At 42.5% G+C, this 26,862-nt stretch overlaps 1 protein-coding gene across 2 annotated transcripts; it reads right to left on the reverse strand.

Annotated features, from left to right (window-relative positions):
• Window positions 1–1,298: 1,298 nt before the first annotated feature.
• Window positions 1,299–26,834, reverse strand: kcnv2a (potassium channel, subfamily V, member 2a). Of its 2 annotated transcripts, none has more exons than XM_088356202.1 (9): window positions 26,599–26,834; window positions 21,278–21,403; window positions 19,615–19,793; window positions 19,352–19,523; window positions 11,581–11,781; window positions 9,420–9,674; window positions 7,031–7,182; window positions 6,857–6,982; window positions 1,299–3,779 (listed from the first exon to the last, which is right to left on the reverse strand). In XM_088356202.1, the coding sequence occupies exons 1-9, from the start codon at window positions 26,740–26,742 to the stop codon at window positions 3,173–3,175; spliced, it is 1,962 nt and encodes a 653-aa protein (XP_088212328.1). In that variant the 5' UTR covers window positions 26,743–26,834; the 3' UTR covers window positions 1,299–3,172. The 2 variants fall into 2 exon arrangements, with proteins under 2 accessions (XP_088212328.1, XP_088212329.1); XM_088356203.1 differs by having other exon boundaries at window positions 3,296–3,779; window positions 7,066–7,182.
• Between the last annotated feature and the right edge of the window lie 28 nt (window positions 26,835–26,862).

Here is a 26,862-nt window from a genome sequence, read left to right on the forward strand (position 1 = left end):
TTCATCCAAAATCATGAGACAGTTAAAATTAAATGAAAACAATTTTGAAACTTTCAGAGAAACTACAATTTACATTAGTTGCGGTTAGAGGTATACTAAGTGAGATTCTACAAAAGAAATAGGCTGTCGAAACTTTGTTAGTAGTTAGGTTTACAGGATTATCTCTGTTAATGCGGGTGAGAATCAAGCACAAGAAGTTGTGAGGCCCCTTCATAGAAGCCCCAAGGGTTAAACTTGCCTCAAGATCACGTCCTTACTGCCAGAGTATACAGCTGTGACAAAACAGCTATAAATTTACTAATATACACATAGAATTGCTGTTTAACTGTTTATTGTCATTAGACTAAAGTATGACTAAATTGGCAGGATTCCGTTACGAGTGTAAGAACGCAATTTCGAGAGCGTCTGGCTACCCCCCTGCAAGCATTGGGTGTCCTCGAAATGAGCCAGGTCTCCGTGAATAGGTGATGCCCATATGTCAAATGAATGCTTATTTATCAAACTGAGTAGAGAAAAATGAATCTCTAAATAGTTCATTTGTTTCTTATATCATATAGGTTTACTTAATGAAGTCTTATACCACGAGGGGGTGTGGGATAACACTGTCCCTTTAACAAAAAAGTAGTTATTTTACTATATATTTGTAATTTGACTTAACAGTGAATAAACCTCTTCCCTTTCATGTCATCATAGTTTACAGGATGTAAAATACAGTGGTAAAATAGAAAATCACAACTCCCAGTATCTATCTACCCTGGTAATATCCCTTGAGAGATGTGACCAACAGCAAGACAAACACATACATAAAAACAAAGAAAAGGAAAAAGTAGCAAAAATACAAAAATTTTTGGACCGTGGCCAACTCAAATGCCCAAGCACCTCGGCACCCAAGTTGATCATGCTTTCACCTCCAGATAAAACGGGACACAAGAAAGCGGCCATTTTACTCGGGTCAGGGTGACAACACACATCTGTTCAACAGCAGGGCCCGACAGCTTTCACTGGTTTACCCCTGCCGCATCATACGAGTGCCCTGCCAATCCCTTAAAACAGGGATGTCAAACTCAATTGCACAAGGGGCCAAAATTCAAAACACACTTAAGGTGTCGGGCCAATCAGGATAAACATTTATTGAACACACTTAAACTGAATGTTGTTGGAACACAAATATGAATAAAAAGACAATATTAAATTTAAACCTTAAATCACTTATACAGTATTTATTATTTTGCTCTAAATATGTTGTTAAATTATACAACTTAGAACTTAACTTAAACAACTTAACATTAAAATAACATTCAAATTCCTTTGCTCCTATGTCAATGTATATATTAACTTAATTATTACTCAAGATCGGTTAAACTCATTTTGACCCTTTTTTTTATACATATTGGTTTCAAAACCAGATGAAAGCAGTTATTTTGTAAAAACGTCACATTCTGAGAACAGGGAGCCTGATGTGCTTACCTTTGGCGCAGACGGAGTAGGGCGAGAGACTGGAGGGAGTGCTTGCACTTTTTGCATAGCTCCACTCAGCCAATCAAATAACTAAGTTCTCTTCCGGTGTTTTGGTGTATTTACAATTCGTTCCGTGGATTCATCAAAAAGTATCTGAACACTGAACACAGATTATATAGTGAGCTTTTATATAAAGGATTCTTAAGCGTTGTACAGACAGTTGTATGACACTTTGACTGTAAATCGTAGTGAAAATGTGTCCTATATATTCTGCAGGAGTACCCTTTTATTATTCAGCTTTAGTTTGGCTTTGCGTGTATCCAAACAGGATACAAGGTTCACGTTTTGAATGAGATGGAGAAAATTTGCATGCAATTAAATTTCTCTATGCCATAGGTACTAATAGAAAGAGCCATAGGTTTCCGACCCCTGGTATATACGTCATATATGAAGGAATAGGTACAGTGACTAAAACGTCAGAATATGATGTCCAGGGATGAGACGACGTAGCTCATATTGCCGGGTCATTAATAACAATGTAAAATGGTCTTGCGGGCCATATATGATTACACGGCGGGCCGGATGTGGCCCGCGGGCCGGGAGTTTGACCCGTGTGCCTTAGAAGTTCAAGTAGAAAATGGAAAATCAGGACCATGGGATGTCAGTGTTGGGCTTTTTACGGAAAAACAATTTTTAGTCACTTCATTTAAAGAGTAATTCCGTTATCCCCAGATTACTGACCCCAAATTTAGTGCGTTACTATGAAACTATCTAGTTACAAATTACTCTATACATGACCTCCTAACCTCTTAGTAAAATTGCCACCTAAAATAAATGCCCTGTACAGCAACCTGCTGAAACAGTGAAGCCTTCATATTTCTTGCCCTGTGCAATCTTGACAGCCTGCAAATGAACATTTAGCTGAAACACTCTCCATTTTGTCTTTGTGCTTTAAACTAACGGTAATTTAAAATCTCCATTTCTGGGGGCTGTACAATAAGTTTTTTTTTTTCTCCAGGCCTGGTGTATTGCAACAGTAATATTACAAATAAAAAGACCAATTCCACACACTTTTACCGCAAATTCTAAGCTCATGTTTGCCCTACTACTACTGTTCCTTTATAAGCCGGGCCCCCCTTCTTCGCACTCTTACCACCATTTGCTACTGGTGACACACAACCAAATATGTGCACATAAACTTGACCCTCTATTTACTTTTTAAGTTGTAAATATGGCTTGAATGAGAGCATATTATATATATATATATATATATATATATATATATAAAAAATGTATTTGTGGTAGGGAGAATATGAGGAGAAATTCATTGTCCTCGTACTCTAAATAAGAGCTATACAAATAAACATGATGGTGCCACAGAAACTGTATTCAGTTGTACTTTATAGGTAAATATAAACAACACTGAGCAGGTGGGTGTTGTACATTTCATTGTAAGCAGAAGAGTAATAGTTAGTAATCAGAAACTGTTGTAATTCTTGGTATGTTACGGCAGTTGGGTTACCAAATTTGATCAATAACGTGTTTCAGTACTCATTACCATACCTGTCAACCTGTGCGATTTTCCCGTACAAAGTAGATTTCGTATGCATTTTAAGACGGGTACGACGTACAAAGAAATCTGTACGGAAAAACACATTTGTCAATTATGGGTACCATCCGGTATACACCGACTCTAACGAAACGACAAATCAAGTCAAACGAGTTCGCCGCGGTAGCCTCCATCTCTATCGTTTTTTTTTCGTCGCAAAGGAAGCGAGCGGTTTGATGCTACTCTGCACATGTGTCTGCCGCCTTGGGATTTCCCATCATGCATCATTCTGGGGAAAAAAATATGGTTTAAGATTATTTTGTAAGGGGAAATACGACAGTTTGTACGGGCATGGGGCCGTGGAGGTTGATAGGTATGCTTTACCGGGAAAAGCAAGTTCCAGGAGCGCGAGCCTTTGTGTAATGTGTTAGTCCCAACACCGGCCAGGGTGGCCATGACTGAGGTAAGTTTCTCCTGCTGTGCCGATTGGTTGACGCTGCTGTGGGGGCGCTTTGGACTGGACGGCATCCTGATAGCATTCGACAAACTTTTTTGCCGCCCGTCGTGCAAAGCGCAAATCTCCGCGGGCTTTGGTGACGGCAGCGTATTCCTGCGACTTGAGCTTGCCGTAATAGTCGGAGAACTTGTTGTAGAGGACTGAAATGGGCATGCCGTTGAGAATGATACCGAAGGCGATGCAGGCAAAGGCCAGGATGCGACCCAGGTTGGTCTCAGGCAGTATGTCACCGTAACCCACTGTGGAAATGCTGACCTGTGCCGTTGGACACAAAAAGACAAGATGTTTTACTTTAATGTTAAGGAATCCACACACTATCGCGGGTGAGCAAACTACAGCTCAGGGGACAAGCTATTTATTCCGGGCGCCAAACAAAAACATTTAAACATGATACACAGGGCTGCAGCAACTAATCGATTATAATCTGTTATTAAAAGCCTTGGCAAATAATGAACTCAACGTTTCTTTGTTTAATGTCGTTTATGAGCCACTAAGTACGTTAATTTAATGCAAATAAGAGTTCACACCATACCGTTGAGTCAGCGAGTAGTAGTAGTACCTGTTTGGTCTGGCAGATGACGCCAAGACCGTTTTTTTAAAAAACGTTTTTACAATTTTTTTGAATTCTTTATTGAAGATTGCATCATTACAAACAAAATGGGCCTGAAAGTTTAAACTTTGTAGGATTTGGCTGTTTCATCATGAAACAAAGTTAACAATTTTCAACATAAAGTGCTGCAGAAGTGGAGAGAAAAAACTCCTGCACGAAGCATATGCTTCCATTAGGTGATATTATTCGCAAGTATAATATCAGTTTCCATTGCTACGCAGATGACATTCAACTATATCTTCCAATGGAGGAATCTGCCACACTAAATTGTGGATATTTGGAGGCCTGGCTCACTGAGATAAGAGTGGATGTCGCTCAACTCCTTGCGCGTTAACTCTGAAAAGACCAGAACGTTAGTTATTGGTCCATCTAAATGCCGTCACTTGTTCTCAAAAACTGCTCTGAACATTGACAAATGTAATATCACCCAGAGTGAACCCGATCTGTCCTTTCAAACACACGTGAAGAATATTACTAGAACCGCTTTCTTCCATCTTCGCAACATTGCTAAAATTCGTCCTATGCTGTCTCAGTCAGATGCAGAGATCATAATACACGCGTTTGTTACTTTCCGTCTCGATTACTGTAATGCACTACTCTGCGGTCTCCCGAAGTCCAAAATCAAGAACCTTCAGCTTGTACAAAATGCTGCAGCAAGGCTTTTAACTAAGACAAGAAGGTTTGACCACAGTACCCTGATTTTAGCTAACCTGCATTTGCTACCTGTTAGCTTAAAATGTGATTTTAAGGTTCTGTTGGTAGTATACGAAATCATGCATGGACTTGCTCCCTCATATCTTTCAGATTTTAATTTCCCCCTATCGGAGTCTTCGCTCTGGTCTACTAGTAATCCCAAGAGCCAAGAAGAGATCCGCAGGTTCGAGAGCGTTCTCCATCCGGGCCTCGGTTCTGTGGAATTCTCTTCCCCCTGTGATTCGATCTGCAACCTCAGTGGAAATGTTTAAATCTAAGCTTAAAACACACTTCTACTCTATAGCATATAAAAAATCTATAGTTTATGTTGATAATATGTGTATTATTTGCCCTCAAGTAGGTTTTAGATGAGGGGATGGTGTCATAATAGTCTGTGGTTTGCAATAGTCTTTGATCTGTGCAGTCCTTTGAGACTGTTTGTGATTAAGGGCTATACGAATAAACGACTTGACTTGTTAAAGTTATATTAAACTTGCATCTTCCTCTACACATATATTCCACGTGTGATACTCTTACCGCTCGTGCAGCCGTTAGAAAAAATGCATACATTAGCTGCATCATTGCATAAACCGCAGGGTTGAAAGCTTAGGTGAAAAGTCGTGGCTTATAGTCCCAATTTTATGGTATTTTTGTTGTCAAGTTAATTGACAAACACTTGGATTTATTTTTTACTGTTTTATGCTATATTTTTCTCTCCATCATAAACTTCAATGTTTGAATTAGAACAAGGAAAAAATATCTTGAAAACAATAATCGATTTATTGATTATGAAAACAATTGTTAGTTGCAGCCCTAATAACAAGGTAATTTGCTGTATCGTGGTTTTGCAGAGTTTAATCCTGCATTCGGTTGTTCATTCTGATTGGCCTAACTGTCACCATGCCCCGTTTCTGCCTGTACGCGGTCTTAGTTGTACACGTACGTAAAAACGCGTAATGAACCTGCATTATGTACGCACACATTTTTATTTTGAGTTTCTCTAAAAGCCATCACGTCAGGAAAAACGCTCTGGGCCCACAATAGCAGCTAAAGGCTAAAGAGGAAGAGGCTTTCTTTTGCTTACAAAGTTGGACTTCTACATGCTCAAAGAAGGTAAAAGCGTTTTTTTACGCCACATTTTGTTCTCCAACAACGCCCACAAGATGGCGACAAATTATCATCTGAAAGCACGAGTGTCAAACACATGACACGCACGTCAAATGTAGCCTGCAGGGGCTTAAAATGGGAGAAACTAGGAATAAACGCTTCAAGCCTGTTTTGACCAAAAACTACAATTCCCACAATGCCTGTTAACATTGATATCTGCTGACTGATTTCTCAGCAGCACTGAAATACTGTACAGTGTTTCCATATCAAAGCCAACGAGTGGAATTGAAAAAAGTTCTCAAATGTCCAGGAAGATTTTTTTATACACACAGTCATATCCCTCTGATGTGTCATTAATGTTTATGACATGAATATGTAATAAATTCAAAGATATTTAAAAGTTACATAAGACCCTCGCCAGCAGCCTTTAAACTGATGTGGCCCCCGGTGAAAGAGTTTGACATCCCTGATCTAAAGTATAAAAGGGGGTAGAGCCCTAAATCAATAATGCAGTATAGAAGCAAGATCTTTTTTTTTGACGGTTAAAAAAACGTTTATTAAGTACAGTATTTGTATTTGTAATTCTCTTTTTATGCCACATTTCTGTTCTAGAAAAATATCAACAAAAGTTAATGTGAAAAAATGTTAAAAATAGAATAATTTTATTTGTTAAACACATGCTTGAGCCTGCAAATAGGGTTTGTTCTTTGGTTTCAATGTAAAATAGGGCATTTAATAAATACAAAAAGGTTTCTAATCTGCTCGTTTTAACAATCGCTGGACCTTTTTGGAAACTGTGAAAAACAAGGGATTTACTGTTGTTGAGCTATCATGTGACTAGTAGAGTTAAATCTGCATATTGGCATGAGCCCCAAAAAGGAATATTAAAATTGTGTTAAGAAATGGAAGAATATTGACTCACAGCGGCCCACCACCACGCAAGGGGCATGGAGGTGAAGTTTGTGTTTGGAACGTCCCTCTCGACGGTGTACACCATTGCCGAGAACACAAATATCCCCATGCCGATGAAAAGCAGCAAACAGCCCACCTAAAAAAAAAAAATATATATATATATATATATATATATATATATTACCTGATGGAGCAGGAAAGCACTTCAAGGAACCTGACCTGCTGGTAGCACTGTCTTAGCGTGAAGCCAAAGGCTCTGAGGCCTGTTGAGTGACGTGCCAACTTCAGGATGCGGAAAATCCGCATTAATCGCATGATTTTCAGAACTTGGCCCAACTACAGAGAAGAAAGTGAAAAACTATAGCAAAATTATTTAAATATACTGTATTTTGCAGAATACATGGCGCACCTAAATACCACAAATCTGCCAGAAATTCACTTGTGCGCCTTAAAGGCCAGAAAACATAGTAAATACAGCAATTATTGAAGAGCGGTGCCAAAGCTACCTAGAGAGAAAACTGACGTACCTAGATACAGTGACTTGCCAAACTATTTGGTCCCCTTGAACTTTGCGACCTTTTGCCACATTTCAGACTTCAAACATAAAGATGTAAAACTAATTTCTTGTGAAGCATCAACAATAAGTGGGACACGATCATGAAGTGGAACACACTTTATTGGATATTTTAAACTTTTTTACCCCCCAAAAAAACGAAAAAGTGGGTGTGCAAAATTATTCAGCCCCATTGTGTTAATACTTTGTAGCGCCACCTTTTGATGCGATTACAGCTCGGGATATGTCTCCATCAGTTTTGCACATAGAGAAACTAATATTTTTGTCCATTCCTCCTTGCAATACAGCTCTAGCTCAGTGAGGTTGGTTGGAAAGCGTTAGTGAACAGCAGTTTTCAGTTCTTACCACAGATTCTCAATTGGATTGAGGTCTGGACTTTGACTTGGTCATTCTAACACCTTGATCTGTTTTTTGGGTGAACCATCCCAAAGCTTTTGCTTTATGTTTTGGATCATTGTCTTGTTGGAAGACAAATCTCCGTCCTTTAAACATCACCTTTCTTCCAGAATGGTCCTATATAGGGCTCCATCCATCTTCCCATCAATTTTACAATCTTCCCTGTCCCTGCTGAAGAAAATCAGGCCCAAACCATGATGCTACAACCACCATGTTTGACTCTGGGGATGGTATGTTGAGGGTGATGAGCTGTCCTGCTTTTACGTCAAACATAACGTCTTGCATTGTTGCCAAAAAGTTTTGGTCTCATCTGACCAGAGTACCTTCTTCCACATGTTTGGTGTGTCTCCGAGGTGGCTTGTGGCAAACTTTAAACAACACTTTTTATGGATATCTTTAAGAAATGGCTTCCCTCTTGCCATTCTTCCATAAAGACTGGATTTGTGCAGTATACGACTGATTGTTGTCCTATGGACAGAATCTCCCACCTCAGCTGTAGACCTCTGCAGTTCATCCAGAGTGATCATGGGCCTCTTGGCTGCATTCCTGATCAATTTTCTCCTTGTATGAGCTGAAAGTTTAGGGGAACGGCCCGATCTTGGTAGATATGCAGTGGTCTGATACTCCTTCCATTTCAATATTATTGCTTGCACAGTGCTCCCTGAGATGTTTAAAGCTTGCAAAATCATTTTGTATCCAAATCCAGCTTTGAACATCTCCACAACAGTATCTTGGACCTGCCTGGTGTGTTGCTCATTCTTCATGATGCTCTCTGCGCTTTAAACAGACCTCTGAGACTATCACAGTGAAGGTGCATTTATACAGAGACTTGATTACACACAGGTGGATTCCATTTATCATCTAGTCATTAGTCATTTTGATCAACATTGAATCATTCAAAGATCCTCACTGAACTTCTGGACAGAGTTTACTGCACTGAAAGTAAAGGGGCTGAGTAATTTTGAGCACCCACTTTTTCATTTTTTTATTTGTTAAAAAAAGTTTAAAATATCCAATAAAGTGTGTTCTACTTCATGATTGTGTCCCACTTATTGTTGATTCTTCACAAGAATTTACAGTTTTATATCTTGATGTTTGAAATCTGAAATGTGGCCAAAGGTCACAAAGTTCAAGGGGGCCAAATAGTTTTGCAAGCCAATGTAGATGTCCATACAGTATTAGTAATAAGGATTCAAATCGCTGAAGTGTTAGCAAGTAATCAAAAGATTCATGATTCATACCTACATTGGTGTGAGTTGTAATTGTAAGATGCATTAATTCTGAGTGATTTGTTATAGTGTCCAAATGAGAATTCTGATGTTAACTCATTCAGTGCCAGCAGCATCGTCCCTGAGAGCCAAAACGTAAAAATAAATTAAGGGTTTGGCGCAGCTCATCAGTAAGTATCAAGCCTTTTGGCATAATTTCAGTTTGAAAAATCACCATTAGATGTCAGGAGTCGCTTTGATCATAGATTTGTTCACACATCGAGGGAGCCCCCACTACTTAGTGTTGCTTCATGGATGAGGTTTTGCAATCGGTACCAATAAATCCTAAATTGTATTTACCTCTAAATAAAAGATAAAAATGCTATACATTTAACCTTTCCAACACGTGACATGGCCTCTATGTCCCCAGCGTGGACATGGGCGTCCCCTTCATCAAAACACTCCAGGACCATTTGCAAATAGTGCGGCAAGATGGCGATCAGGTCGACGGAATTAAGGACGCTGCGTACGAAACTTCGGATGCTGGCTGTGCACAGCAAGCGAAGGACGTACTCCAGGGTGAAGAAGGCGATGCAGAACGTCTCCACTTGTTCGCCGTAGAACCTGCCGCTCAGCTGCCCTGATGCTGTCTGGAACGCAAAATCAGACTCTTTTTGTTTTTTTTTTAAGTCAGAAAAACACATTCCGTATTTTTTGGGCAATAACGTGAATTCCTAATTTTTTATTGAAAAGGGTTTATTTTTTCCAAGCTCAAACTAAACATTGTAAGTAAACGCTGTTGAATACGAGTGGCCAGAATTAAAATCATTTAGTGACAACGTAAACTTTTAACACAATACCAACATAAAATTTACAATGTATTTATTTAATTTCCTTCAAATTCAGATTCATTAGATACACGAAAGAGTTGTTTCCTTAATCTTGCTATCTCCCTCTTCTGTTTTCTCTATTCTCTTACATGCGTCTCTGGTACCATGACTCAAAATAGTGTGATAATGGGATAAAACAAAAGCCTTATCTCATACCCGCGATTCGGGTTCTAAATCACTGGGGAAAATCTCTTTTGTTCCACAAATTTGAGTAGGCCTGTTACGAATAAATACGGTAACTTTAAAGGACAATATTTTTTTTATCTCACATTTTACAGCGGCTGTGTTTTGAGCAGTGTTGGGACAAACATGTTACAAAGGAACTAGTTTCTGGAACGCAATTACCTTTCTTGGTAATGAGTACTGTCGCGCGTTATTAATAAAATATTTGTAACTTAAATCTTGTTACGGGCAGCACGGCGGCACAGTAGTTAGCGCTTGTGCGGCACAGTTCATGTCTTGAGAACCTCCTGCGTGGGTTCAAATCCAGCTCCAGACTTCCTGTGTGGAGTTTGTATGTTCTCCCCGTGCTTGCGTGGGTTTCCTCCGGGCACTTTGGTTTCCTCCCACATTCCAAAAACATGCATGTCAGGTGAATTGGTCGGTTCAAATTGTCCCTAGGTGTGAATGATGAGCGAATGAGTTGTCCGTCCCTGTGTGACCTGCGATTGGCTGGCAACCAGTTCAGGGTGTCCCCTGCCCACTGCCCGATGATTGCTGGGATGGGCTCCAGCACCCCCGCGACCCTACTGAGGATAAGCAGTGTAGCTAATGAGATGAGATGAGAATCTTGTTACAACATGGTATGTTACCCCCGCTTCTTATCAAAAGCAGATTATGAATTACAACGTACTCTACCAAATATTCCTCCTTAACATACAGTATAACCCTCACTCGACTTGCAACATTAAGGAAGGGTGGAAAAGTTCATATTTACATACAAAGTACAACTGAATACAGTTATGGGGCAGTTCCAAGCACAGAGTACAAGAACGCTAAATTTCTCCTCTTGGAGATATTCTCCCTACCATACATACATACTCACATCCAAGCCGTAGTTAAAATTATAAAATAATGAAATCAGGGGTCAGTTCATATGAGCATATTTGGCTGTGTGTCACTAGTAGCGACTGGTAGTCCGCTCATGGGGACCGGGATGTGGCTTATACAGAAACGATCAACTAGCCGGAAATCAATGGGGCAAAAGTGAGGAAATAATTGACGGTAAAAGTGTGCCGACTTATGGTATTTTTATTCTTCTTTTTAAAATATGCTTGAGAAAAATTTTTTTTTTACAGCACCCAGAAACGGAGGAGATCTTGAAGTCGTTTGAAGCTCAAAGACAATGAAACCGAAGTGTTTCGGCTAAGCGTTAGTTTGTAAGTTCAAGATCTCCAAAGCCAAGAAATATGAAGTGAGGCTATTTTAAAGCAGTTTTAAGGGTTCTACTTCTATTTGACCAATAAAGTGATCTGTGACTAGATTGTTCCTTTCTGAGAAATGTGCTACTTTTGGGTGTCAGTAATCTGAAGTGTAATATAATTACTTTTTAATGAAGTAACTAGTAACTTATTACTGTTTTTAGTAACGTGTCCAACACTGAATGAGTCATTAAAAAAAATATGAGTGTTACAAAAAAAAGAAACAATTTTTCGTCACTCCAAACCTTGTACTGCATCTCCTCGACGGTGTTCAGCGTCATGGCAACCAATGAGATGAGGACAAACATGGAGGACGCGACAGCCATCAGCTTGGCGCAAACGGAGGAGAAAGGCTTTTCCATCATGTTCCAGATCTTCCAGCGGGTGCGTCCAAAGATCATGTTTTCATACAAGGCCTCGTCTTCCACTATCGCCACCAGGTCCACCTGAACAACATGGAATTTTCGTGCACTATGAGCCAAAATTTTCCAGTCAATTACAGTACAGTGACCCCTCTTCAAACGAGATTCATTTTTTCCCCATATTGAGCTAGAATCTAGAATTTCTTGTCATGAATCTAATCAAGGATGTCATTTCAAATGCTCTCCATCCGACCTCACTGAATTCCAGCTGTTCTGCAAGGAAGTCTCTCGATGTGCAAGATTAACTGCTAACATTTTGAAATGTGTCAATACACATGACGTCATGCCAGTATGAGTTTCTATCTCTAGCTTTCTTTGTTTAATCATCACATCATAATTCTGTCAAGGTTGCCCGTGGCTCCGAATTGGCCCCGCCCGTTTGGCGCCAGCTGCAGCTCTAAGACTAATTGGCTTCCCTCCTATTTGAGCTCAGTGCTCTCACTCAACCTTTGTCAGTCCGTCAACGAACCTCTGCACCCGCAAGACGTGGGTTTTGACTCTGTCCGGTCTCCTGCTTGTGTTTCCTGTCTGGTATCGTTCCCGCCAATTTGGTCCTGTTTAATATCAATCTCCTGTATCGTTCCCGGCTATTTTGTTCTGATTGATATCCATCTTCAGTGTCTGGTAGCGTTCCAGTCTAGTTTGTCCTGTTTAATTCCGATCTCCAGTGTCTGGTATTGATTCCGTTTATCTTGTCCTGCTTGTTATCAGACTCCAGTGCCTGATATCAATCCTGTCTGTCCTGTCCGGTATCGACCCCATCAGTCCGGTATCTGCTCTTGCAATTGGTGTCGATCTCGTCGGCCTCTGGCTTCCTGTCATTACACGCCAGGCTGATGCCTTACATCTTCCTCCCAACGATCGCCGAATCACTGGCATTTGGGTCAACATGCATGACTGCCCCATTTCCGGTAAAATAAAGCTTGTGTGAGCAACGTCACACATCTGGGTCCTCCTCCTGTTCTTGACATATTCTAATAACTATTTACTTTATATATATATATATATAGCCCTGCGATTGGCCGGCAACCAGTTCAGGGTGTCCCCTGCCCACTGCCCGGAGATGGCTGGGATGGGCTCCATATTCTCCTGGGCCCCAGCTAAACTCCTCTCCCCTACTCCAGAGCCAGCAAGAGGCTCTCTCCGCGGCTTCCCCCACCCTTTTGGCAGCTGCCTTCCTCTCCCTTCCACTTATTCCCAGAGCTGTTAATGTGTCCCATACAGACTGTGCTGGGAAGCCCCTGCACCCGACCTCCACTGGGAAAAGCCAGGTCTGCCATCCCTTGTCCCTGCACTGTTGGACCAGCTCTTGATATTTGGTGTTTTTCCTTTCATTGGCTTTGCTGCATCATTCTTCCCATGGTACAGTTAGCTCAATCAGGATGATTTTTTTGAGCCTCTTCTGACCAAATCACGATGTCTGGCCTCAAGGAAGTTTGGACTACCTGGGGAAAGTGTAATTTCCTTCCCAGGTCTACCTTCATCTCCCACACTGGTGCCGTTTGCAGGAGGCTATTTTTGGTCTTCTTGGAGGATGCTGGTTTCTCCCCTTCACTGGCGAACTGGATGGAATGTATTGGACTGGGTTGAGGTTGGTGCTTCTTCCGCCTTTCCTGCTCCAAGATGTAAGCCAGTGCACCGAGGACCTTGTCATAGCGCCAGCGGTATCTACCCTAGCTAAGAGCAATCTGGCATGCAGCCAGAATATGCGCCAGTGTCCCACCACATAGCCTGCACGTTGGGTCGTCCCTCAACCCACACCTGTAAATTGGATTCGAAGTTGAAACCTGCTTGTGACCTTCCCACTCCTGATCACCATGCTTCTTGACTTTCTAGACTTTTATTTCATCCGAGTCCAGGTTGCTACCTCGTCTAGTGCCTTCAGGATCCATCTTGCTTGCACGAGGGTTACTGTTGTAATAGTGAGGTTGTCCATAAAGCATCTCAATGGAGGTTGACATATGCCAGACCTCGTCATCGGCCCTTTGGTCTCCTTCACCGCGGCAGAGATGAGTAGATTCATGCCCATAACAAACAGGATGGGGGAGATGGTGCACCCCGTGAGATCCCATTCTCCAAGTCTTGCCACTGGGTGGTAAACTGGGTGGTTTGGAACCGAAACTTGAATCTACTGAAGAAGGAGGTGATCATTCCCCTTATGTGCTGTGGGATATGGTTATGCTCCATCACATCTTACATTCAACACTTAGTAGAGAAATGGTTTGTAATTGGCTTATGTCAGATGAGTCCTTTTCCTTGGGCACAAAGCACCCATCCGCTCTCTTCCAAGATGTTGGGATTATGCCCTTTATCCAAATTCTCCGCAGTAGCTTCCACAGCCTCTGTAGAAGTAATGGACATCTCTTGTACACTTTGTAAGGCATACCGCTGGGTCCTGGGGCAGATGATGACTGGGCTTTTTTCACAACGTCCTGAACTCTCTCCATGATGGCTCCTTAGTGTTAAGCTTCTCTTCTGGGGTTTTGCTGCTTCCAATCATTGGGTGGATGTCCAAGGCTTGGCTTCAAAAGGTATCGCTGTGACTTTCTTTAAGGAAACTTTCTACTGTTTCTTTAGGGCTGGTCAGTCACCCAGATCTTGCTCCCCCCAACAAGGTTTGGGTGAACTTGTACGGGTTCTTAGTGAACTGAGCACGTTTGACCTCCTTTTCCTTTCTCAGTCTCCGAGACCTCTCTGCCCTTCTTAGTCTGCACAATTGTCCCCGAAGTCCAGTGGTCAAGTCTTCTATTCCCTCCTTCTCTCTGGGACTGGCATGTTTGTACTGCAAGTTAAGAGCCTTGATTTCCCTTCAACTTTTTGATCTCTTTTTCCCTTCTGTTGGACTGTTTTGCTGCCTTTCTTCTCCTCTGTACCGAAACGCTCCATGGCCGATCCTGCCAAAGTGGCCTCTACGACTCTATCAAGGTCCTGGTCAAGTTGGTTCCAAGCAAGGTTGTTGTTTGCTGGAGGAAACTTCACTCTCTCTTTAGGGGGTTGGGCGCCTGGGGAAGTGTGAGGGAGGACCCTATGGTCGAGGGGTATCGCAGATGCAGAGAGGTCTCCTGTACTGTGGGGTGCTTCCTGACTGGAATCCTAAAATGTCTGTACAAATAAACCACTAGGAGAAATGCTGCATTGCCATCCAAAGAAAAAGGCTGACTGTATTTCCCCCTCGAGAATATCTAAATTTGTGTCTCAGTCTCCTTTTTTGGTGAATTTTACAAAATATCTTTTTGGATGAACCTGACAATATGTCGATGTTTTTACTTGATATACCCATTCATTCCATCATTATATCTCAATTTTGATCAAAGTAGTGTACAGTTGAGGGGATAGGCTTTGAATCTTGCAAGACCGCCGATAAATTCCAGCAAAATCCAGTCTGAACAGGTTTGGGGTGAGGAAATAGTTTGGGGGATTTTCCACTGAACCCCCAATGCTTTGTTCTCTCAAACCAAACCCACTTCTTATGAGAACATAATTCATCCATTTTGTCAATAGTTATTGTAAAGGACATACATGTTGTTCTGTACATGTATTGTAACAAAAAAATAACCCAAATGCTTCGCTCCAACGGCCGTTTTCGCTTATCTAGTCTCGCAACCCGGGCGTTGATTCTCCTTCAAGACACACTTCAAGGACCTGAAGATGTAACTGTAGCAAAATGTGGCACCTCAAAGTATTAATGCAAGGGGGCTGAATAATTTTGCAATGCACACTTTTTTACAAGGCACTGTATATACAGTAAATTCCTCTCCAAGTAAACAGATCTATACAAGTTATAACTGGTAAAAACAATACAAAACAAAAAAGCAAGGATTAATATCTAATCAAAAAGGTCACAGGAAAGGATGCCATAACAAAAACCATTAGAAAAGGACTTTTTAATTAGGACGGCAAGTGTGCCAAGAAGGAATCCTTTCTCCTCACACCATCTGTCCACTGATTTGGGTCAACGTGGAGATTAGGTACAAAAAACAAACTGCAGAAATGCTGGTGGGGAAAGGTTTAAGATGACTTTGTGAGGCCAATGAAGTAAAGCTAATGCGTAGCGCATTGGAAATTTCCTTTAAAGTTTGTTATCTGCATTCACTTATACGAATGCTAATTTGTGTTGATGTCTTGCCATTTTTAAAATTGATTACCGTAAATTCCGGACTACAGAGTGCAACTCATAAAAAATGTCATTTCTTACTATTTAAGCCCGGCGTACACCTGGGACCAACTGGGGGAATTTGGTGTCAACGCCTTTGGCTGCACAATCCAAATGGCAACGTGCCTCTGCATACTTGACGCCGTTTTCAGTTCTGCTTGGAGTTGTTTACGTCACATGTGTGGATCATGTGACTATTCAAGATGGTAATTACAATTACGACCAGATACTTACAATTGTGACAAAATAAAACACAAATGAGGGTCGCTTCATGTAAAATGTGAGCCCCATATTTCTAGAGGACATTGCCAGGGCAATCATACTGTGGAGAATAGTGTCAGATTGCAACTCACACGTGTCTTTTTGTGTCGCCGTCATTGGTGGTTGCCACGGTAATGGACCAAATTGCCTTCGCTTCTTCTCCGAAGATTGAAAGATTCACGCCTGGAGCCAGCCGCGATGGGATTTTGCCGTCTACGTCATTAGGTGCAAAACGCCAATGGTGCCGTGCACCTGCATACCTAAGCCGTTTTCAGTACTGCTCCGAGTTGTTTACGTTGACAGTTTTTGGATCACGTGACCATTCAAGATGGTGATTACACATAAAATGTAGGTCATATTTATTCACAAGTGATTCACAGGACAATCATGCTGTGAAGAGTAGTGTCAAATTGCAACACAGACCTGTCTTTTTGTGTTGTTGTCATTGTTGGTTTCCGCAGTAATGGACTCAATTGCCTTCGCTTGTTATCATTACTCAGGGATTAAAGGAAACTTAAGGGACGTGACATTGACACGATGATTCGTAAAGGAAAGTGTAGTTTTTTTTTCCAATAAACAACTTTCATTGCTGTTCAGTTTGGATGTATAAATTGAGGACTTTATTTGTGGGCAAAAAATCTGAAATATTGTGAGTATGTGGTAAATATTGAATAAAGCAATCTCAAATGTCCCGTCTCCTGCAAAAACATGGACAAAATACTCTTGAAGGACGTCATAACCTCTTCCTACCTCAAAGGTGTTGAGGTGTTCGGTAAGGACCGTGTCGGTGGTTGTTCAGAAACATTCTTCAGTTTCAATTATTTGTCCCTTGATAGTCTAACACAGATGGTCAGTAGGGCCAAACAAACTACTTACCTGCTTGATCCGTTTCCAGCTTCACTGGTAAAGGATCTGTTTGGGATCTTAGGACCATCAATTTTAAATATTAATATATCGCTATCCTCGGGTATTGTTCCTGTAGCCTTCATGTCTGCCGTCATGAAACCCACGCTTAAGCGATCTAACCTTGACCCAGAAAGCCTAGGTAATTATAGGCCAGTGTCAAATCTACCATTTTTTGCAAAATTACTTAAAAAGGTCGTTGCACAGCAGCTAAATGACCTAATGTCAGAAAATAACCTCTTTGAAACTGTCCAGTCAGCATTTAGGGTACATCATTCTACTGAGACAGCCCTGATTAAAGTAACCAATGATCTCCCCTTAGCAATAGATTCCGGTGCCTCATCAATGTTACTGCTGCTGGATCTCAGTGCTGCTTTTGATACCGTCGACCACAACATATTACTTGTTCTTCTGGAATGCATTGGTATCTCAGGAACTGTACTCTCGTGGTTTAGGTCCTACCTGTCAGACAGGATGCACTGTGTTAACTATGGCAATCTGACCTCTAAACACTCTAATGTCCCCTGTGGTGCTCCGTACCTGGCCCCCTTCTTTTTAGTATTTATATGATTCCGCTTGGTGACATTATCTGCAAGTATAATATTAGTTTCCATTGCTATGCAGATCACACTCAACTTTATGTGCCACTGGCGTCAACTGGACAGTTAAGTTGTAGAAATCTTGCCTTACTGAGATTCAAAGATGGATGTCACTTAATTTTTTGCGCCTTAACCCAGGAAAACTGAAATGTTTATTATTGGTCCAGCTCACTGTCGTGAGTTGTTTTCAAACACTGCCCTGAACCTAGACAAATGTAATATCACCCATAGTGACTCGGTCAAAAATCTAGGTGTTATATTTGATCCTAATCTGTTGTTTCAGTCACACGTGAAAAATATTACTAGAATAGCTTTCTACCACCTCCATAATATTGTGAAGATTCGCTCGATGCTGTCCCAATCAGATGCAGAGGTTTTAATTCATGTGTTTAATACTTCTCGGCTTGATTACTGTAATGTATTGCTTTCTGGTCTCCCGATGTCTAGCATAAAAAGTTTGCAGCTGGTTCAGAATGCGGCAGCTAGACTTTTGACCAAAACCAAAAAGTTTGAGCATACTACTCCTGTATTGGCCAACTTGCACTGGCTCCCAGTCCACTTAAGATGTGACTTTAAGGTTCTCTTATTAACATACAAATGTTTGCATGGACTTGCACCCTCTTATTTCTCTGATTTGATTTCCCCCTATGTTCCTGCACGGAGTCTGCGCTCGGAAAATGCCGGTGTACTTGTGACTCTGAGAGCCAAGAAGTCTGCAGGCTTGAGAGCGTTCTCCATCCGGGTCCTATGGTATGCCCTGCCTCCAGAGAGAAGATCTGCAGCCTCAATGTAAATTTTTAAATCAAGGTTAAGACACCATTCTATTCCAAAGCTTAGATTGATGCCCACCTCATATTCTGTATTGTCCTGTCTTTTTCCGACTGCCTGCCTAGTGGTGATACGAAGGAGAAGAACGATTTGAGATGAGTCAGCGGACCAGCGTTTGACCTAAAGCACGTCAACTCCTGCATGGACTAGCTGGCAGAGATGGGAAGCTGCGTCGTGGCCGTCATAGACTTTCTGGACTAGTTTGCAGGGTGGGGGCATCGTTGCTGTCATGCACTTTCCGGACAAATTTTCAACATGTTACCTAGTGTTTATTATGTTTGTTTATTGTAATGCTAAATGTAATTCACCCTGGTCATCCTGAAAGGGGGATTACCACTTGTGTGGTCCCTTCTCAAGGTTTCTCTTTTTCCTCACGCTGAGGTTTTGAGTTGTTCCTTGCCCGCATGTTGGTTTAAGATCAGGAAATTGTGTCATTGTAATCCTGTGCAGTCCTTTGAGACATTTTTGTGATTAAGGGCTATATAAATAAATGACTTGACTTGACATAAATGTTTCCAGACGTTACCACAAGGTTTCGTATTTCGACGGCATGCCTTATGGAAAAGAGCCGTTTGAAGTTTTCCTCTGTACTGCGCACACTTTAGGAAATCCAAAAAGTGACCTGTGTAAACTACTCATTGAGTTTATTGGTCTACAGTTGATAGGCAAAATGTATTTTCTGCCGCGAAAAGAATAAGCCGCACCGTATTTAAAGCCGCAGTCTTTTAAAAGTAGCGGCTTGCTGTCCGGAACTTAATGTATTTCACATCCACATTTGGATTTGCAATGTGGCGATTTCTGCTCTTAGAAACAGTAAACTGAATTCTCAAAGACAATAAGGATGACCCACCTCAGCCATAAGCTGCTTCTGTATTTTCAGCTGCTCATTGAGCTCATCTTGCCTCTCCTCGAACGAGATGCGGCAGCAGCGATTGCTGTTCTTGATCCGGACGCCCCAGTAGTTGATCTCCTCCAGGAAGTTACGGGGGCAAAGTTCATCTTTAATCCAAAGAACGCCGGTCCTTGGCAGAAGGAACAAAGCAGAAGATTAAGTTTGATTGTCTTTTTTTCCATATTTGTCCAAACAGTCCCACTGAATTCTCATTTCGTTACCTATAAAAGTTGAAGATGTTTTGAAAAATGGTGGGATCACGGTCGAAGAAGAACTCCTTGCTGTGCACAATGTAGTCATCGCAGAGTTCCAACTTCTTGTTATGGTCTGTGTATGTCGCCAGGCGGCCGATTCGTGTTTTTGGATACCTGACAGCTAGCCCGTAGGGAAGGCGGTACACCTGCCAAATTGGAAAAAAAAAAAAAGTCATAGAAAAAGATGCAGGTGGCAGTCCATACACAAAAGTAAACCTCCCAAAGAAAACAGACTACCGTAAATTGCAGTGTTAGGATAGGCCCCAGAAGACTTGCTTTGACTTTTATCGGGTGCCTTACTTTCCAAAAGCAGTCTTGCACACATTATCCACTTTGAAGCAATTAAAACTATAAGTCATTCATTAGCACATTGGTGTGGCTAAGAATAGAGAATATTTTAGATAAGACAGACTTTCCCGTCACGCTAAAAAGGCTCCAAAGCTGTGTATTCAATCTTTTTAGGATCCAGTAAATAGTTGAATGTGAATAAGAACCAGGGGATGGCATATTTATTGTATAGCGAGAGTTTAAGATTAAAAAAAGGCTGAGATTTAGGCAGAGACTTACACCAGACTGCAAGCCGCTATTTTTTTTGCTACATTTTAAACATTGCGGCTTATTCTTGTTTTCGTGGTGGTTCCAAGGGAAACAATGAGCTGCTCTTTTCCAACACACTGCGGTGACGTCTTGAATCATTTATGACACCCCAGGAAAGAAATTAGTCCATGGTTTTGCGAACAATATTCATATTACACATAACAGGAGCAAAACAAAATGTTTGAGAGTCCTTTATTAAATAGTTACAACATACTATATTTCTTTATTTTTTTTTCACCCAAAATTAGGTCCTCAATTTATACATCTGAATATAACAGGAGTAGAAGTTATCAAAAACGCTACACCTCTCTTTCTGTATCATCCACCAAAATCAGGAAGTTTCCTTTAATTCTCTAGGAACAATAATCACTAAATGCAATTTGCTCTATTCCCGTGGCAACCACCAATGAGAACAACACAAAGAGACACGTCTCTGTCTCAATATGGCACTATTCATCGTATGGTTGCACTTGTGCTGTGATTTGGAATCATAGGTCTCACAATTTACATGATGCAGCCCTCATATGCGTTTTCTTTTGCCACATTAGTTAAAACTGTATGTGTTCGTTCGTCAGTGTGATCGCCATCTTCAATGGTCACATGACCAAAAACACGTGATGAAAACAACTTGCAGTAGAACTGAAAACTGCTTCAGGTCTGCACCGGGCTTAAAATGTAAGAATTGGATGGGAATTATTTCATTTTTGTGGCCGTTTAAGCGTGTGGCAAAAATCCTGGTGCGGCTTGTACAAAGACATAATTGAGTTTTGTTAATAGATGGTAAATGGTTTGCATTTATATAGCGCTTTTAAAGTCACTGAAGACCTCCCAAAGCGCTTTACAATGTGCTTCACACTTACCCACTCACACACACACACTTACCCCCCCCCCACACACACACACACACACACTTACCCACACACGCTTACCCACACACACACGTAGTAACCTAATTACTGTAAATTCCATACGACAGTTAGGTCAACTAAAATTGCTAATTTTCAAGTCAGACAAAGATATATTTAAAACTTACAGTTCCACCAACATTGATGTTGAGGGTAAAATGCTTTGCGGGAGAAAGCATCATTCGAGGTGGGGATGCGTCCTCCTCTTCATCTTCGTCTTCAGCATAAAGATCGTAGACGTCTTTGCTGAGATCCTTCACAAAATGAAATGGGAACAAGAGAAAAAAAAATCAAAAACAATTGACACAAAACACTGTTTTAAAAACTTGCAGTACATCAGAGTTCTTCAAAAGTATATTCTTCAAAGGCTATGTACAGAAAATTACAAAGATACTTGGGCCACCTTTAAAAGAGGCATGATTCAGCGCCTCCTAGTGGTGAAAAGAATTTAGATAAAAAGCAAAGGAAAAAAAACTGACAAACAGGCATTTAAAAAAATACTTTTAGGTCGAAACATTTCTATCTGACATTGTCCACCATTTTCTTGCTAAGGGTACACCCCCCCCGGGCAAAAATTAGGTGTAAAATGGTGCATTTTGCTCACTTTGAGTCTCCGCAGTTTGTATGATTCGTTGTACGTTGTAGTATTCGTTTTAGATTGCACAACACAATAAGGAGTCATCAAAATTAACACATTTGATTTTTGTTCAAAAAAAAACAAAAAAACCCATCAATATCGTTTTCTACTATCTAAAAACACTGATCAATTCATCGAATATATATATATATATATATATATATATATATATATATATATATATATATATATACACACCGGAAATTCCGGACTATAAGCCGCTACTTTTTTCCCAAACCTTCAACCCTGCGGCTATTTCAGTGATGCGGCCAATTTATGTAATTTTTCTAACAGCCGCCAGCGGCGCTTGAATACAAAAGGAAAGATTTAGACCGGTGGAATATATGCGCCAAGGAAGACTGCAACTTCTTAGCTTGTGCTCATATTAAATTAGCGTAGACATATCCTCATTATGCAATTGCAAAAAGAAAGGCACATGACGTAGCTTTCAAGCTAAAAGCAAACGAGCAGTCCGATAAAGAAGGAAACAGAGCTACTGCACGTAAACTTCACTTTGCGAGTGTGTTTTTGCATAAGGGAGCGACGTTGATATGACAAAGTCTCTTTCCCATACTGGGGAAGACGACTTTGATGACGTCAGTTATAAGGAGGAAGATGAGGACGGTTTACCGTGGTTTCTACAAGTACGTTATGTTTTTTTTAACCGACCTGTTTACTGTGTTGCGAGCAGCATTTTACTACCCTTCACAGGCACGGTTTGGGATGAAAGTTATATTATAATTAAAGCTTTGAAAACTCTTGGTGTACCGTCTTCGTAAATATGTGTAACCGATGTATAATATGTATTTGCACCTGTATATTTTTGTAATGTATTTATTTGAGACACTTATTCTCATATGATTTGTGCTTATGCACCAAATAGCAGTTCGGAGTACCCACCCTTCTTGGGGTCCTTAGAGGGTGTGCTTGAGAGCGCGCCCCCTGGGGACTCCCTCGTACTGCTGGGAGACTCCAACGCTCACGTGGGCAATGACAGTGAGACCTGGAAGGGCGTGATTGGGAAGAACGGCCCCCCTGACCTGAACCCGAGTGGTGTTTCGTTATTGGACTTCTGTGCTCGTCATGGTCTGTCCATAATGAACACCATTTTCAGACATAAGGGTGTCCATATGTGCACTTGGCACCAGGGCACCATAGGCCGTAGTTCGATGATCGACTTTGTCATCGTTTCGTCGGACCTGCGGCCGCATGTTCTGGACACTCGGGTGAAGAGAGGGGCGGAGCGGTCAACTGATCACCACCTGGTGGTGAGTTGGCTTCGATGGTGGGGGAAGATGCCGGCCTGACCCGGCAGACCCAAGCGTGTTGTGAGGGTCTGTTGGGAACGGCTGGCAGAATCTCCTGTCAGAAGAAGTTTCAATTCACACCTCCGGCAGAACTTCGCCCATGTCCCGAGGGAGGCGGGGGACATTGAGTCCGAGTGGACCATGTTCCGCGCCTCCATTGTCGAGGCGGCTGATCGGAGCTGTGGCCGCAAGGTTGTCGGTGCCTGCCGCGGTGGCAACCCTCAGACCCGTTGGTGGTCACCGGCGGTGAGGGATGCCGTCAAGCTGAAGAAGGAGTCTTATCGGGCCTTCCTGGCCTGTGGGACTCTGGAAGCAGCTGGCAGGTATCGGCTGGCCAAGCGGAATGCGGCTTTGGCGGTTGCCGAGGCAAAAACTCGGGCATGGGAGGAGTTTGGCGAGGCCATGGAATCCGACTTCCGAACGGCTTCGAGGAAATTCTGGTCCACCATCCGACGTCTTAGGGGGAGGAAGCGGTGTGCCATCGACACTGTGTATAGTGCCGATGGGGCGCTGCTGACCTCGACCCGGGACGTTGTGAATCGGTGGGCGGAGTACTTCGAAGACCTCCTCAATTCCACCGGCACGTCTTCCTCTGGGGAAGCAGAGCCTGAGGACTCTGGGTTGGGCTCTCGTATCACTGGGGTTGAAGTCACCGAGGTTGTCAAAAAAACTTCTCGGTGGCAGGGCCCCGGGGGTCGATGAGATCCGCCCAGACTTCATTAAGGCTCTGGATGTTGTGGGCGTGTCATGGTTGACGCGCCTCTGCAACATCGCGTGGACATCGGGGACAGTGCCTCTGGACTGGCAGACTGGGGTGGTGGTTCCCGTCTTTAAGAAGGGGGACCGGAGAGTGTGTTCCAACTACAGGGGAATCACTTCTCAGCCTCCCTGGTAAGGTCTATTCAGGGGTACTGGAGAGGAGGGTCCGCCAGGAAGTCGAATCTCGGATTCAGGAGGAACAGTGTGGTTTTCGTCCTGGCCGTGGAACACTGGATCAGCTCTATACACTCTTCAGGGATTTTCGAGGGTGCATGGGAGTTTGCCTGTCCGGTCTACATGTGTTTTGTGGACTTGGAGAAGGCATTCGACCGTGTTCCTCGGGAGGCCCTGTGGGGGGTGCTTCGGGAGTATGGGGTACCGCACAGTCTTATCCGGGCTGTGCGGTCCCTGTATGCCTGGTGCCAGAGTCTGGTCCGCATTGCCGGCAATAAGTCGGATTCGTTCCCGGTGAGGGTTGGGCTCCGCCAGGGCTGCCCTTTGTCACCGATTCTGTTCATAACTTTTATGGACAGAATTTCCAGGCGCAGCCTTGGCGGGGATGGAGTCCGGTTTGGGGGCCTCAGCATTGCGTCACTGCTTTTTGCAGATGACGTGGTGCTGTTGGCTTCCTCAGCTCTCGCTGGAGCGATTCGCAACCGAGTGTGAAGCGGCCGGGATGGGGATCAGCACCTCCAAGTCCGAGGCCATGGTTCTCAGTCGGAAAAGGGTGGTATGCTCCCTCCGTGTCGGGGAGGAGGTCTTGCCCCAAGTGGAGGAGTTCAAGTATCTTGGGGTCTTGTTCACGAGTGAGGGTAGGATGGAACGGGAGATCGACAGACGGGTCGGTGCAGCGTCTGCCGTCATTCGGACCCTGTACCGGTCTGTCGTGGTGAAGAGGGAGCTGAGCCGAAAGGCAAAGCTCTCGATCTACTGGTCGATCTACGTTCCTACCCTCACCTATGGTCATGAACTTTGGGTCATGACCGAAAGAACTCGATCCCGGATACAAGCGGCCGAAATGAGTTTCCTCCGCAGGGTGGCTGGGTTCTCCCTTAGAGATAGGGTGAGAAGCTCAGTCATCCGGGAGGGACTCGGAGTAGAGCCACTGCTCCTCCGCGTTGAGAGGAGCCAGTTGAGGTGGCTCGGGCATCTAATAAGGATGCCTCCTGGACGCCTCCCTCGGGCATGTCCCACCGGCAGGAGGCCCCGGGGGCGGCCCAGGACACGTTGGATAGACTATGTCTCTCGGCTGGCTTGGGAACGCCTCGGGTTCCCGTCGGATGAGCTGGAGGAAGTGGCTGGGGATAGGGACGTCTGGGCTTCCCTTTTAACGCTGCTGCCCCCGCGACCCGACCTCGGATAAGCAGAAGACAATGGATGGATGGATGGATTCTGATATGTTTTGCGAATTAAAAAAGAGGGGTGGAGCAAACGCGGGCTGACGGGAAGTGGGGTAAAGATGAGTGAGACCTGTTGTCGTGGCGGACAATAGTGGATATATATTTTTCCCACCCTTACCTATGGAAATATAGACTTTTTTTCCTTGGATTAGTTACAACTGGTACCCGGACTGTGCAGGTCTGCATCAAACCTTAAGTACTAGTATAATTTTCCGTTCATTTTGCCGGCTGTGGTTTTTGGACTGTGTACTTTATATTCAGTTACAATCGCGGGACTCAAAGCCTGGGCTAATTTTGTGATTGTGTTACATGTTTTAATGTGGGCGCATGCGGCTTATATACAGGTGCGGCTTGTGTAAGTACAAAATCGGCTTTCCTCTTAAAATGTGGTGGGTGCGGCTTATAATTGAAATGAAATGAAATGAAATGATCTGCATTTATATAGCGCTTTTCAAGTCAAGACTTCCCAAAGCGCTTTACAGTGTGCTTCACATTTCCCAATAGCGGCCGTGCAGCCATGTGAGGCGCTAACCTGCTTATTGGGGGTATTAGGGGTTCAGTGTCTTACCCAAGGACACTTCGACATGTAACACCGAGGAGCCGGGATTCGAACTGCGATCTCTTGATCCCAAGACGAGCGCTCTACCTCCTGAGCCACTGCCGCCCTTATTAGGTGCGCTCTTTAGTCCGGAATTTATGGTAAATAGGTTACAAGAAAAGCAATGGAGTATTGCAATTAATGTTTTCTATGTCCATTTTTGGGAGGTTTATTTTTGACAAGGTAACCCATTTTTGGTATAAAACGAACAATTGTTTTCCCTTTCAACATTTGTATGCATTTCTTTTTAATAGATTAAAATTTTCCTTGATATTCTGCACAATGTTACCCTAGTATATATACGGGTGATATAAAAATGTCAGATCCCTCTAGGTGAGGGTCATGTAAAATTACTACAAATTTCTCCACCTATTATTAAAAAAATGCACGTTTGTGTGAAAGTACATGTATTTTTGCTTATTATTCAAATCAATAGTTTGTTTTTTTTTTAAAATAAATACAATGTTTACGACTAGGAGGCACTGAATAACAGTATTTAAACGTTTTTACCAGAACTTAAAAATTTTATTTATTTGCAGATAGAAAATATTATGTACCCCAATTTTGGGTCATAGTATCTCTCCGAAAAAATGTGGTATCAAACGATCCCAATATATAGAATCAACACAGCACTCCTCTGTAAATGTTCTTTTGCAGGTGTCAATTTTTCAACATTTCTGTTTAGCAAAATATTCAAAAATAATCATGAAAAATTACTTTAAATGTCAAAACAACACAAACATCCCACCTGCATTGAATTCCATGGCTTGACAAAGATCCGGGTAAGCTCCACAAAATGGTCAGGCTCTCTTGAGGTTGCAATCCGGCTGCCGGGGAACAAACTCCTGCTGCGGGATCTGAGACGTCTCAACATGCTGCAACTCTCATCCATGAAAGTCACATTAGCACAAAATAATCATCAAAAAGAATAGGGATAGGTTTAACAGATCCACAACAAATCGTTGAGACTCAGGAAAGGAGCGCAATGGCACATAAACCCGATTTAGGTTTG

Source organism: Urocampus carinirostris, chromosome 16 (assembly GCF_059441175.1).
Source record: "Urocampus carinirostris isolate Australia breed hairy pipefish chromosome 16, RoL_Ucar_1.0, whole genome shotgun sequence".
Lineage (NCBI taxonomy): Eukaryota > Metazoa > Chordata > Actinopteri > Syngnathiformes > Syngnathidae > Urocampus > Urocampus carinirostris.

Bases quoted from the DNA above. Each gene is read 5' to 3' on its own strand.
- kcnv2a (XM_088356202.1), bottom strand. From the start codon at position 26,742: ATGGATGAGAGTTGCAGCATGTTGAGACGTCTCAGATCCCGCAGCAGG. The intron at 19,794-21,277 runs GTAAGTTTTAAA...CCAATTTGGCAG, and splicing joins ACATCAATGTTGGTGGAACT to GTGTACCGCCTTCCCTACGG. The intron at 19,524-19,614 runs GTAACGAAATGA...CCTTCTGCCAAG, and splicing joins AACATCTTCAACTTTTATAG to GACCGGCGTTCTTTGGATTA.